The sequence below is a fragment of the Otolemur garnettii genome, unplaced genomic scaffold (assembly GCF_000181295.1).
Source record: "Otolemur garnettii isolate 467f Iridium unplaced genomic scaffold, OtoGar3 scaffold00096, whole genome shotgun sequence".
Taxonomy (NCBI): domain Eukaryota; kingdom Metazoa; phylum Chordata; class Mammalia; order Primates; family Galagidae; genus Otolemur; species Otolemur garnettii.
The window spans coordinates 5429037-5442978 of record NW_003852491.1 but is presented as its reverse complement, the minus strand read 5'-3'; the positions used below and the strand labels follow the sequence as shown (position 1 = coordinate 5442978).

The following is a 13942-nucleotide window of genomic DNA, read 5'->3' as shown; positions in this document are numbered from 1 at the left end:
GGCGGGTCCGGGCTGGGGATTCGAACCCGCCACCTTAGGTGTACGTGGCTGGCGCCTTAGCCGGTTGAGCTATAGGCGCCGAGCCAAATATTCTTATAATATGCAGGGCAGCCTCTTACAACAGAGAGTTGTCCAGCCTAAATGTCAGTACCGCCAAGGTTGAGAAATTCCACTTTAGATGAAAGACTAAGATAATTTACTATAAAAAAGACACAGTATCTTGGTCAGATACTGTTGTATGTTACCTATTAAAGATGCAGTAGATTCAGGGCAATACTTTTTCATCACGGTAATTAGAAAGATTAAATGTCAGTTGATAGCTGGTGCAGTGACTCACACCTGTAATCCCAGCACTTTGGGAGGCTGAGGCAGGAGGACTGCTTGAGGCCCAGAGTTGAAGACCAAACTGGGCAACATGGCAAGATTCCTTTTTTTTGAGACAAGAGTCTCAGTATGCCACCTTCCATAGAGTGCTGTGGTGTCACAGCTCACAGCAATCTCAAACTCTTGGGCTCAAGTGATTCTCTTGCTTCAGCCTCCCTCCCTTGTGGCACCCACCACAACACCCAGCTATTTTTGTTGTTGTTGTTTGTTTGTTTAGCAGGCTTGGGCCAGGTTCAAACCCACCAACCCCAGTGCATGTGGCTGGTGCCCTAAGCACTGAGCTACAGGTACCGAGCCATAAGATTCTGACTTTATAAAAATTAAAATAAAAAGACAATACAGAAAATTATGTGATTCATTCACTTAATGCCGTGTTCTTTGTCACCTAAAAGTACCTAAGATACTGCTGGTGGTACCTCCTGTATTTTGGGAACATAGGATAGACATGGAATGGACATCTGATCCAGGGTGGCTTTCAATGCTTTTGCTGCTGTTTTGCGCAGGCTTCACCACAGAAATATCAGCTTTGGTCTGTGAGGGAGAAAGCAAAGCCCATGGGGACATAGTAATTTGCTTGTTCAATTAATGACAAAGTAAGGTTTGGAGCCCGTTTGTGTGCAGTTCTTACCCTATGTTGTATCTCCCTTTCTGGAATGGAGGCCCGTGATTTGGAAATGTCCATACAGCAGAGGTGATAGGGCACAAGGTAGATTTTTCTAGCCCCTCTCGGCCCTCTGCCGTTTGGATGCTATAACTCTCTATGGAGTAAGATTGATGTCAGCTCTAACAAGCAGTGGGCCTGTCAGCAGGGATCCCTACAGGTCTTGAGAGTTCTACCTGCCTTCTCAGCCACCACCCACTTTGTACCTCTCATCAGGTCCCCATGTGACTTGCTTCCTAGCTAAACTGTTCCTCTTCCTAATAGAAATCCATTACCAGAGTAATGACAGCACTGTGACTCTACTAAGAACTGTAGCAGTGACTTTTCACTTGGAGGCTCTTTGAGTGCTTGTTCACCCACAGGCAGGCCAGATCTGCTCATGTGGCTTTCCCCTAGCTGTTCACTCTGAAATGGAAAGGAGAACAAAGGTCTCTGCCATTCTTGGGACCCTTGTTGAATCTTTGAATCTTTCCCCTCTAGCCCTTCCCCCTCCACAAGAGAACTGTGCCTCATCCAAGGCTCCCATGGTTGGCAGGGAAGTGGCCGTTCTACCATTACCGAGTAACCTCCTTGGGCACCATCTTATTTCCTGGAAGTGTCACTCTGAGCAAGGAGATGGTGAATGGAGTGCCCCAGGGCTGCTGTAAAGCACTGATTGGGGCCCAGTGATTCACAAGGCTTATGTTAGAGTTAGCATTTCTTTTCCATTCAGGGTTCACATTTGGTCTTTAACATTGTGATCCAAGGGCAGGTAGGACAAGTTCACTTTTAGCTCATGGAAGACAGAAAGAAGACATTAAGAGAGAAGTAGACATTTGGACAGGGATAAAAGAGGAAGCATAGATCCATTCGTCCTAATTTCCTCATGGAAACCTGTATTGGATTTGAAACCCAACCTCTGCTTCATATTTTCTGTGGCCCAGAGACTTCCCACATTGCCCTGTGTGTGGTTAGAAGTGCCATCCTGGCATACAGTCAGTGTGTGGCACCCTGGATAGTTAGTTACTTAGCAATATTGAGCCCTGGTTTCCTCTTCTGCAAAATATAAACAATACTGATAAAGTTATTTGGAGTTTTTAATGATAAAAGCCTAATAAAGTAACTGGTATGTAAGTGAAAGTATGTTAATTTCTTCCCCTCTACTGTGGAGGAAGCAAGAGAAATTAAGGGAATGCTTTCCTCTTTTTCAGGGGTTGCTAGAGTAGATGCCTCTGATTTCTGTTGTGAATCCAGTTGTTCCTTATCAGGTGGCCCAGGGTCCTCTACTAGAAGGTCTCTTTGCTATTTCACAGCACTGAAATGGTAGGGCAGGGGGATCCTGCGTAGGAGAACAGACTTCTTGACTTTCCTTCTTAAAAGATGGAAGTAGAAATTCCTTAGGGACAGTACACATGTAAAACTGGTGTGTGGCTCAAGCTGTGCTGAGCTCGTTGGATCTCATCCTTTTGGTCTCTGTTCTAGGAGAGTAGCAGTTCCCAGAAGACTGGGAGGCATGGTGCAGGCCAGGACAAACCCCATGAAACTTATCGGCTGTTGAAACGCAGGAATCTGATCATAGAAGCTGTCACCAACCTCCGCTTAATTGAAAGCTTATTCACGTAAGGAATAATCTGTCTGTCTATCATCAATAATAATTCTAATCCCAGTTAGTCATCACAAGCCTCAGAAGGGACTGAGAGGGATTTGAATCTTTGTTCTACTGTATAAATTTTTGTGGTATCCCTCTGTGGTGGAAAGGATTAGCATTTGTCCTTACTATGCAAAAAATGTAGGCATGGAGGAATATAGACAGGGAGAGGATGATTGATCAAGAAATGGAAGTTGTGGGGAAAATGCATTTGCCCTTCTTCTTTCCTGGAAAATTATTTCTAAGAAAGGAGAGTGAAGATACTTAGGTAGGTCATAGCATTACTTGTAAACTTTTAGTTCTCCATGGGGGCTTTTGTTCAAACAGAATCTTCTGTGGAATAAAAAACAAGAAACACACATAGAGCTTCTGTGTTTGGGTGGAGTAGAGGCTCTGAGCTCTGGCTTGGTCTTTATAATCCTCCATTACCACCACCTCCTGGGGTGGCATCTTCTGGGCTTCTGAGGCACCAAGTGTGAAAGCCATGTGAAGAGGAGCCTTACCCTCCAGTCAAGGACATGGGTCCTCCTTTGTACTTGGTCTCTATAGTGAGGGCCAAGTGGGCCCAGGGACTATCTGCAGATGCTATCCCTTTAGTCCCCTTTCTGTGCAGTGAGGGGTGTCCCTTCTGGCCCTGTCATTCTATGATCAGTGATCTAGAAATATTACTGAAGTGACTCAGGAAGTTCTAGAGAGTAAGTGATACCAAGAGAGAAATCAAGAATAACTTCTTATTTGAGGGGACAGTGGTGAACTGGAATGTCCCTTGGCCGGATGTTAAATTAGCATGTAGACTCAGAGACCACAGATTTTGATCATGGTGCTCAGTGTCCCTGCTGTCATCACAAATCAGGTCGTCTCTCAAGTTGCTGGTGAAAGGTTCAGCACATGGAGTGCTGTGACTGGTGGCTTGTCCTTAATTAACTCTTCTGCCACATAGAGACATGATCTTTAACATCTCAAGAAGTCAGCCTTTTCAGGGTGAACGAAAACCCTCTATAATTCTTCCCTAGTGTCCATTAGATACCATTAGGCATGTATCTGTCACCTGTGTTAAGGAAAGCCCTCCTATTGAGATTGGGGATGTTAACTGTTTGTTAACAGGATTCAGAAGATGATCATGGATCAGGAGAAGCAAGAAGGCGTGTCCACCAAGTGCTGTAAGAAGTCCATTGTCCGCTTGGTGCGGAACCTGTCTGAGGAAGGTCTCTTAAGACTCTATCGGACTACAGTCATCCAAGATGGCATCAAGAAGAAGGTAATTCTGGCTTTGCTGCTGCCCACAAACCCAGCCTTGTGCTGTTGGAGCTTTTTCTGTCTAGCTTCTTCTGTCAGTGTTTGTCTTGGTTGTTCTTTTATTACCAGTATCTTGGAATTACCCTCATAATTTGGGGGCCAAGGGTCGTCCTACCTTTACACGGAAGCTGGAAGCAGAACGAAGCAATAGTTTGGTTGCATGTTGAAGCAGTTGGTCAACTCCAAGCAGCTCCATGCAGGCATCTAGCCTTGCAGCCAGCCTTGAACAAACGGGAAGGAAAGTGGAAGCACATTGAAGTTCAACAGAGCAGAGCTGGGAGAAGTTAAATAACATTTAGAAGGCAGAAATTTTAGACTAAGCAGCACAGCATTTTCATGGAGATCTGAGGAAACATATCCCAAGGGAAATGATGTCAGTGACTCAACAGGAGGGGAACTATGCATCTCTTCTGTCTCAGTTTATTCTGTAAATTTACAGTTTAGGGCCATTCCCATAGCAACTATAGCTTAGCAGCTCTACACGTATTCTAAGGCACACAGTTTTCAGGGTTAGGGTGATTTGCATAGTACAACTAGGCACTAAGGCCGAAGAGAATTGTTGTGTGGCCACAGTCACTTTTAATCCCCTGACCTTTTTCCTGACTACATTTCTGATCTCTGCCTTAGGATAGGTCTGCTTTTATATTTTGTTTTCTTTTAATAAGCTGGCAGGGTCATTTCTGCTTTTGTACTTCTGTTTTTTGAGCAATTTGTAAAATACAAAACAGTACAAAAAGTGACTTAAGAAACACAGTGTCTACTATTGAAAGCTGACGGCTCTCATTGGTTTTTGTATCTTCTGTGCATCTTTTTTAAGTTAAACAATTAAGTCTCCTTGACCCTGCTGCCCTCCCCACCAGCTGCCTCTGTCCCCATAAGCAGTGGCCATAGGTCCCTGTGCTCACTTCTCTAAGGGCAGGAAAAGCCCAATCTCTGACTTGTGTTGACTTTCAGAGAGTGGACTTCTTAGTGTGCTCTTCTTAGGCTGTCTTGTTAGTGTGACAAATGAGGGCAGCAACACTTTCCCTGGATTAGGGGTAGGGAGAGGCATCTGCACACATGTCAGCTGTGTCTTGAGCTGTTCCCACCAGGCTGTACCAGAGGGAGCAGAAGAGGAACTAGAGTGAGGGACAAGTACAGCAGGTAAATATTGGGGATCATATAACCTCAGAAACGAAACTGTCCAGAAACAGGGGTGTCTCTGCCTACAGGTTACCACCACTACAGTGGCCGATTTTTCCAGCTGCGTGTGCATTTCTAGAACAGACTCTGGGCACTGGGCTCTGGGCACTCAGGGTACTTGCTGCCAAGCAGCCTTCTACTCTGCTGGATCATGCTGGCTAGAGGTGATGCACTTGAGTCAGCCCTTGGCCTTTTACTCCTGCATCCTGTCCTGACTGTTGGGCTTTGGGGCACTTGGCTGAGACATTTGACTATTGAAAGTGGGGAGATACTGGGCAGCACCTGTGGCTCAGTGGATAGGGCCCCAGCCCCATATACAGAGGGTGGCGGGTTCGAACCTGACCCCGGCCAAACTACAACAAAAAAAAATAGCCAAGTGTTGCAGTGGGTGCCTGTAGTCCCAGCTACTCAGGAGGCTGAGGCAAGAGAATCTCCTAAGCCCCAGGAGTTGGAGGTTGCTGTGAGCTGTGACACCACGGCACTCTACCCAGGGCGAAAAAGTGAGGCTCTGTCTTATTTTTTTAAAAAAAGTGGGGAGATATGAGTGCTGTGCTTTTAAATTCTCTAAAGTGTTACTTAACTGAATCTCATTTGAGCCTCACAAAAGTGACAAGTTGATATCTCAGTGTATCTATGTAGGGGGGTTATCCTCATTTCACAAATGAGGATCAGGAGAGAATGAGCCCCATGCAGCCTTCTAAGCCTTCATCTAGGCTTAGATCTGCCCATCCCCTGCTTCCAAACTTATCTAAGCCCATATTTGGTAGGAAACTGCTGGCCCAAGTTGACACTCAGACAACTTATTTTGCTATCTCTTGCCAGTGATAGTCAAACAAGAATTCTGGCTCTCAGGGTGCCCAGGTCTTTGTGCCTCACTATCCATAGCACAGCTGGCACACTCATACCCCCTGCTCAATTCCACTTCTCTGCTGAGCATTCAAGTTACTTCCCTTCCACACAGTTTCCATTTTCATCCTACACCCCTCGTGAAATGATAACCGCCTTAACTGTTCAGCTTCACTAGCTTGGAAAAGGTAAAAAACAACAAAAGCAGCCTAAATCCTCTGCCCGTTTGGAAGTGTGCCCAGCAGGAGTCCCGCGATGGCACTCTCAGAGAGTGGTGATTAATGAAAGCTGCTTACCTTTTTCAGATGGAAGCCCTCAGGATTCACGAGCAACTGGGAAGTTCTCAGATAGTGGGAGCAGGGCTTCAGGAGCAGCCCATCAGGTCACAGCAGAGACCAGTGGGCTGTGACAGCCCAGCAGGGGAATTGTAGCTCTGTGTCCAGGCCAGAATTCCTCACTCAAGCAGAAAAGCCACAGCACTGATGGTTGAGCTTGATTGCTTGGTCACTTGAGGGATTTTGATGCTAGTGGCTGTAAGTGCAAACTGTTGAGCAACACATTTTGCTTCATTCTCATAATTGTCTTTTGGAAACATTAATGAAAATGGATGTAAGCAGTGTTCCGCTAAGGGACAGAGTTGTGGAGCCAAGTCTCCCTCAGCAATTCTCTTATCCTTTGGGACACTCTGACCTCTTTCTGCAGGTGGATCTGGTAGTGCACCCGTCCATGGACCAAAATGACCCTCTTGTGAGAAGTGCAATTGAGCAGGTTCGCTTCCGGATCTCCAATTCAAACACAGCCAACAGGCAAGTGACAGCTCCCAGGAGTAATCCATAGCAAGGCCGCCTGGACCTATGTGTTCTGGCTGGAAGCAGTTTTCTCAGAGTTCTTTATTTATAAATCAGTGAGTTTATTTCATAAACAAAATCAGTTAATTCATTGACTTAGAGTTTGTGGTTCATGATCCCTTAGTCTAGACAAGGGCCAATGTTCAGTGTACAGATTACTCCCAATCATAGACCTCTGATGTCTGAAACAACTCAGTCTCAAAATGGCTTGAAATGATTCTAGTTGCCCTTCTGAGATCTTCTCTAGCTTTGTTCATAAACTGTCTAACTGGTCAAGAGAAACTCAGAGCTGAAAATTCTTAGCTGCATCTCAACTAGAGATGGCCCCCAGAGGGCAGAGGGCTCACCTGTCCTGCAGGCACTGATCTGTGCATTCTACCGGTATTGGCCACATGTACTTTGAACCAGTTGCTGATTCATTTCTCATAAAATTCCTAATTTCTGGTGTTTATAAAGTTGTGAAAAGACCTAGCACATTGGGCTCCCTTTCTCACAGGCAGCAGCTGCCCCATAAATGGGAGTCCTCTCCCCAGTCCCACGTCTCCACTACCCCCAGATGTCTCTTGACTTGACATAAATTGTATTTGTTTGTGTCATCTGTATGGCTCCTAGGGACAGTTGAATTTGAAACCCCAGGCCCAATGGCTTCATCTGATTCTTTGGGACATACCCTCTCCTTTCTCTCAGCCCTTGGTTTTTTCTATGTATTATTGCATATTGTATTTGAACTGCAGGGGTAAAGCTTCTCAGCATCCAGTGCCCCAAGGGGAGGCAGAAGAAGAAGGTCAAGGAAAAGAGGGCCCAAGTGGATCAGAAGACTCTCACATAAGTGCTTCCTCTAAGTCAGAAAGTGGACGGATTAAAAAAAGTGATGAGAAAATGGGCATAACCCAGCTTAGAAATTATAACCCCGTTATAGGTAAAAAGCAGCTTCTTGTCTATATTTTTTTCCCTTGTTGTTCACATGATGATGTTTGAGTCATTCAATGTTCTCATCATTTTGAGCACTGAGCTGGAGTTAGAAGAATTGGGTCTAGGCTGGGTACAGTGGTCCACACCTATAATCCTAGCACTCTGGGAGTCTGAGGCAGGTGGATCTCTTGAGCTCAGGAGTTTAAGACCAGCCTGAGCAAAAGCAAGAGCCAACAAAGTGACACTCTGTCTCAAAAAGAAAAGAAAAAATAGAATTGGGTCTGAATTACTGACTGGAGCATATTGGGCTGGACATAACTTCTGCCAGCATCATTTCCCTAGCTGTAGAATAGGTATAATTCTGCCTGGCATACCTCACATGGCTGTTCAGAGACTCAGATGAAATTGTACTAGATCCCAGTGTAAGGAAGGATTAATTCCTAGTTCTGAATATCCTTGGGCTGGAACATACTTTAAACCACAGAAAATCTCTCCCTGTCCAGACCCTACAAATCCCCTGGCAGTGTAGTTGTTGAGGCTGAGCACTCATGTAATTTTCCCAGTCAAGTCTCTAACTGGGTCATCTGCTCACTCGTTTCTCTCTGAGCTACTCTGATATAAATTTGTGCTGTGCAAGTGCAGATGGCCAGGACTTTATACCCAGGTACCCTGCTCCTCTCCTAGCCACAATGCGTGTGCAGGAAGGAGGGCAGACTTGCCTTACCAGGGCCCAGACCTCTGCCAACCAGCGTCTGGTATCCAGCACAGTAGACCAGGAATTCCAAGAGGAAGAGGTGATTTATGTGACTGCCCTTTTTGAGACTCCATTCCCACAGTGTGGCCTTCACTTGCATGGTTTGTGGTATGTGTGTTCCAATCCAAGGATATTCAGAAGGGATTAATCTTCCTTTGTTTTGGGATCTGCATAATTACAACTCAGTCTCTCAATAGCCATGTGAGTTTCCTATGTGAGTAAAGGTCAGATTAAGGAGAAATAGGACCATAAGTCTGTGTGCAGAGCGGCACATGCACCTGGGTAGAGCAAGGGCAGCAAGTGCACTCTCAGAGGGCCTCTAGGCACTTGGCCCACCACCTTGTTACTCTGTCTCACACCTGTCCTTTTTCACTGAGGAAAGTTAGAGAACAGTTTATTTATATCAATAAAGAAATGAGCTACTTTTAAAGAACCAAGATTTTGGAATATAAGGCACAGTTTCCATCAAACCACAGGTCCTCACACAGTAGCCTCTTAGACCCTCCTTACCGGTTCCCTTCCCATTATGCTCCAGCCTCAGCTCCTGCACTCTCCTCTTTGCTGGTACACTCTGCCCCCTCCAGCCTCCTGGCCATTCCAAGAATGTGCCAGGCATACACCCATCCCAGGCACCTTGCATTTACCTAGTCTGCACGTACCCAGATATCTGCCCAGCCTCCCCTTCACCAACTCAAGGACTTTACTCCAAGGCCTCTCCTCAGCGGCCTCCTCTTCACTGTATGTAGAATTACAGCCCTTCTCCCATCCTTGCTTTATTTTCTACCCCAGCTATTTCCATCTGATGTGCTATTTTAGGTATTTTTTATTGTCTGTCCTCGTACACTAGAAAGTGAGCTCTGAGAGAATTATTTGCCATCTTCCTGATACTTCGCACATAATGGCACTCAATAGGTTTTGAATGAATTGAACTGAATTCAATCAGGGATTTTTCAGACACTGCCCTCCCCATTTCTTGCTTCAGTTCCTGGACTCGGACGTTCTCTAGGGTTTCTGCCCAAAATGCCTCGCCTGCGGATGGTCCACATGTTTCTGTGGTACCTGATCTATGGGCACCCTGCCAGCAACACAGTGGAGAACCCAAGTCACATCAGTGAAAGAAAAACAATAAAGCAGGAGCCGGGCAGGGCAGCCTCCTCCTCTAGAAATGTCTGGGAGGCCTCCCCAACCAAAGACAGCCAAGATGGCGTCACCTGGGAGGCTGAAGTGGAGCTTGCCACAGAGACAGGTGAGATGTCGCGGCCATGCCTGCACCTAGGGCAGGCAGGTCTTGGCAGGATCCAGGAAGAAACAGAATGGTTTTAGCTAGACATTATGGTGGGTGCCTGTAGTCCCAGCTACTTGGGAGGCTGAGACAAGAGAATCACCTAAGTAAAAGAGCTGGAGGTTGCCGTGAGCTGCAATGCTATAGCACTCTACCAAGGGCAACAAAGTGAAACTCTTGTCTCAAAAAAAAAAAAGAAAACAAAAAAAGAAATAATGGTTCCTCATCCTGATCTGAACAGACTATGTTCCAATATAGTCTCCTCATCTAAATGAGACATAATCTAAATTCCCTGAACCTCCAGGCTTTCTATCTCCTCCTCCTTCCTGCCTAACAAATGGAGTTTTTGCCCAAGTTTGTGGTAAAGGGACCAAGATCTGCTGGGAGATGTTACTGATTTTTGTCATTATGACTGGGATCCTAACTGCTGGGAGTGACTCTGATTTCTTCCCTAGTATATGTGGATGAAGCCTCGTGGATGCGCTACATCCCTCCCGTCCCAGTCCACAGGGACTTTGGATTTGGCTGGGCCCTTGTCAGCGACATTCTCCTCTGTCTCCCACTCTCCATTTTTATCCAGATTGTGCAAGTCAGCTATAAGGTACTGGTGACTCTGTGATTGTCACACCTCCTCTGAGCCAAAGGGCCTATGTTCCCCTGGTCAAGGGAAAAGACCTCAGGATGGATGGATGGATGGATGAAAGGATAGGTTGATGAAAACATGGAAGGATAGATGCATGGAAGGATGGTCAGTCAAGAGAAAATACTTTAAGGATTTGTTCTACATAGATAAGATAGATAATTGGGTGGATGGATAGATGGATGAATGATTGGTTAAGGGCTTCAAAAACTTGTCCATTTAGATCTGTCAGTAAGTAGGTAGGTAGATAGACAATCATGATACAATAATAAAATGTTTATAGAAATTTAGCAAATAAAAAGAAGGAAATAGAAATTACCCACAGCTCATCACTTAAAGGGATAATCACTGCTCATCTTTTGGGTACGTTTTCTTCTGGTCTTTTATTACTATGCTCTGTGTGTGTGTGTGTGTGTCTGTGTAATCTCCCCTTTTTACAAAACTCAGTTGAAACTGTATTTACTCTTTTATTATCTGTTCTTTTGACTGAACAATGTATCATATTTTCCACATCATTAACTTTTTACTCTTGATATTAAATAGATTCATACCATTCCTTCTTATGCATGTACTCTTAATTTATTTAACCAATAATATTTTCTATTTTTGGACATTTAAATTCCAATTTCTTACTATTACACATGACATATTGATGAATAGATGTGGGTAGCTCCATCATTTTTTCCTCAGAGTAAGAATAGAGGCAGTATCATGAGCTTCAGAAAAAATGAGTGTTCATTTTTTGTTGTTGTTTAACATAAATACCCTTCTGTATTGCCCTGTGGAAATATTTTAGCAGTCTATTTGCCCACTGCAGGATATGAAGGTGCTTGTTTATTGCCCTCGGCAGTGTGGTGGATGGGCTATAACGGGGAGGTGGTGAGACCAGAGGCAAGGATAGGAGGGTTTGGAGGGCAGGAAAGAGGGTCTGATGGGCAGGTTCAGAGAGATGGCCATCGAAAGATCCGAGTGTTTCTCTATGACTCTTGCAGTTCACTCTGGCCTTCAGGGTGAATTGAACCTGAAAATCCTTCTAGGTGGACAACCTGGAGGAGTTTCTGAATGATCCTGTGAAGAAGCACACACTGATCCGGTTTCTCCCCAGGCCCATCCGGCAGCAGCTCCTGTACAAGAGGTGAGGACATTGAACCTGGCACAAAGTAGCATCGGGTCCAGACAGGCTCTTAAAAGTTAGGGTTCTGAGTAAACATTTGCCAGGAAAAGGAAAGTTTCCACCTTCTAGATTATAAACATTTAAGGTTTTTATTAATTCAGCCACCAAAGTATGGCTGGTAAATTTTATTACTTGATTTCAAGGTTCTTTTAAAGTAAAATCTGCTAAAGTCTGCAAGTATTTAAGTGATTTTTTATTCCTTTCATTACTTTTGCTTTCCAAGTCTAACCCCAAGTGTGAGGTCTATGCTCCACTGCCTGGTTGGATGTTTGGAAGGGTAGTTCTGGACCTTGGCACAGAGCAGGCCTGAGGATGGGCCTCTGGGTACCACCAGGTAGAAGAGAGAAGTGAGCCATACCCCATGTCCTGGATGCTGACTCAGGCTGCTGAATGTGGTGTGGTGTGGTGTGGTGTGATGGGAACCTGCTATCTCTCTGTTTTCCAGGCGTTATATCTTTTCAGTGGTGGAGAACCTTCAGAGGCTGTGCTACATGGGGCTGCTACAGTTTGGTCCCACGGAAAAGTTTCAGGATAAAGATCAGGTAATGTCCTTCAGCCCAAACGAAAATTGTCCTAATTCTGAAACACAGTTACATAAAAGCCAGACCCAATGCTGATCCTGCAGTGCTCCTCTCTCCCCATCTGATATCTCCCGTAGGTCTTTATCTTCTTGAAGAAGAATGCGGTCATTGTTGACACCACCATCTGTGACCCACATTACAACCTTGCCCGCAGCAGCCGTCCATTCGAAAGGCGTCTCTATGTCCTCAACTCGATGCAGGATGTGGAAAATTACTGGTTTGATCTGCAGTGTGTCTGTCTCAATACCCCACTAGGTAGGTACCACCTGTCTTTGATAGACCTTAACTATTCTCTCTCCCTTGTGTGTGATAACAGGGATTTAGAGCTAGAAGAGCCTGGGAGTCTCCTAGCTGGGTGGTTTTCATACTGCCCCCCAGAGGCCTAGAATGCACCCAGGGTCCCTTAGAAAGGAGAGTGATGGGGCTGGCTCCTGGTCTCCCACACATTTAAGCCCAAGCAGCCCCCCTTGTTTTCATTCACTTGTTTATTAAATAGGTATTTATTGAATGCCTGCTGTATGTCATTTCCTGTGTCTGCCTTTGCAATGGTGAGAACACACCTTGCCCTGCCTTCGTGAGGCTTGAATTCTAGTAAAAAAGAAACACAGCTCATAAGAGCACTCCGAGTGTGATTGTAAGTCATGCTGGCATATGGGCGATGTGGATTCTAAAGCTCACAACAGCCTACTGGGGAGACATCTGAGCTGAGATCTAAAGGATGAGACTACGCCAGCCATGGCCAGAGCTAGGGAGGCTGTCGTGGGCGGGGGGCAGAGGCAGAGGCCCTGAGTGTCACGTTGGAGAAAGAGAAAAGGCCAGCTTGTGTGGGAGGAGGGTGGCAGGAGCCCGACGCCAGGGGCCTTATAGGACACAGTGGAGTTTGGGTTTATTGGAGGAGTGATAAGGAGCCATTGGTAGTTAATAAACAGGGGGTACCAAGATCACTCATGTTTTTAAAAGTTCACGTGGCTGCTGTGTGGAGAATGGGCTAGGCTAGAGGCACAGGTGTGGAATGCAAGCAAGGAGGCCACTAAAAGAGTATGACCCTGTCTAGGAGACATCTACTGGTGACCCTGGGAGTGGGAGGAGGGAGGGTCTGGGAGGAGTTTTGGAGGAAGAATTGGGAGGAAGTTTTGTGAGGTGTGTTGGCTGAGTTAGGCTTTGCATGGGGCCCTTGTTCATACCCTTTCCCCTCCCTGGATGGCCTTCCCTCTTGCTCAGCTCCACGTGGTCACTTCCGCTTCAAACATCACCTTTATGAGAAAGCTTTTCCAGAATCGTTACTGTCATCATCTCATTTCATCCTGTGAGTTCCTGAGCACAGGAAATTTGGCTTCTATCCCTAGGGGTTGCAAAGTGCCTGGTACACAGTTGGTATCTGGCAAATGTTTATTGAATTTGAGGCCAGGCACGGTGGCTCACACCTATAATCCCAGCGCTTGGGAGGCCGAGGTGGGTGGATTGCCTGAGCTTACAGGTTGGAGACCAGTTTGAGCCAGAGCAAGACCTTGTCTCTAAAAATAGGCATTGTAGCAGGTGCCTGTGGACCCAGCTACTTGGGAGGCTGAGGCAAGAGAATCACTTGAGCCTAAGAGTTTGAGGTTGCTGTGAGTTATGATGCCACGGCATTCTACTGAAGGTGACAAAGTAAGATTCTGTCTCAAAAAACAACAAAATGTTTATTGAACTAATGGGGGAATTTGTGGAAAGCAATAGAGCCTCCACTCCAGTGCTTTTTCCTCCAGGACACTCTCC

General features: G+C 45.7%; 1 protein-coding gene across 2 annotated transcripts in view; it reads left to right on the top strand.

The window, feature by feature from the left end:
• Positions 1-13942, top strand: part of GTF3C1 (general transcription factor IIIC subunit 1) — a 115469-nt gene that overhangs the window by 50463 nt on the left and 51064 nt on the right. For both annotated transcript variants that reach the window (XM_023516723.1, XM_003795750.3), the window contains exons 11-19: positions 2507-2643; positions 3777-3930; positions 6699-6802; positions 7579-7763; positions 9493-9756; positions 10248-10393; positions 11470-11567; positions 12052-12148; positions 12265-12442. In XM_023516723.1, coding sequence (XP_023372491.1) covers positions 2507-2643; positions 3777-3930; positions 6699-6802; positions 7579-7763; positions 9493-9756; positions 10248-10393; positions 11470-11567; positions 12052-12148; positions 12265-12442 — 1363 coding nt within the window. The remainder of the gene's footprint in view (positions 1-2506; positions 2644-3776; positions 3931-6698; positions 6803-7578; positions 7764-9492; positions 9757-10247; positions 10394-11469; positions 11568-12051; positions 12149-12264; positions 12443-13942) is intronic.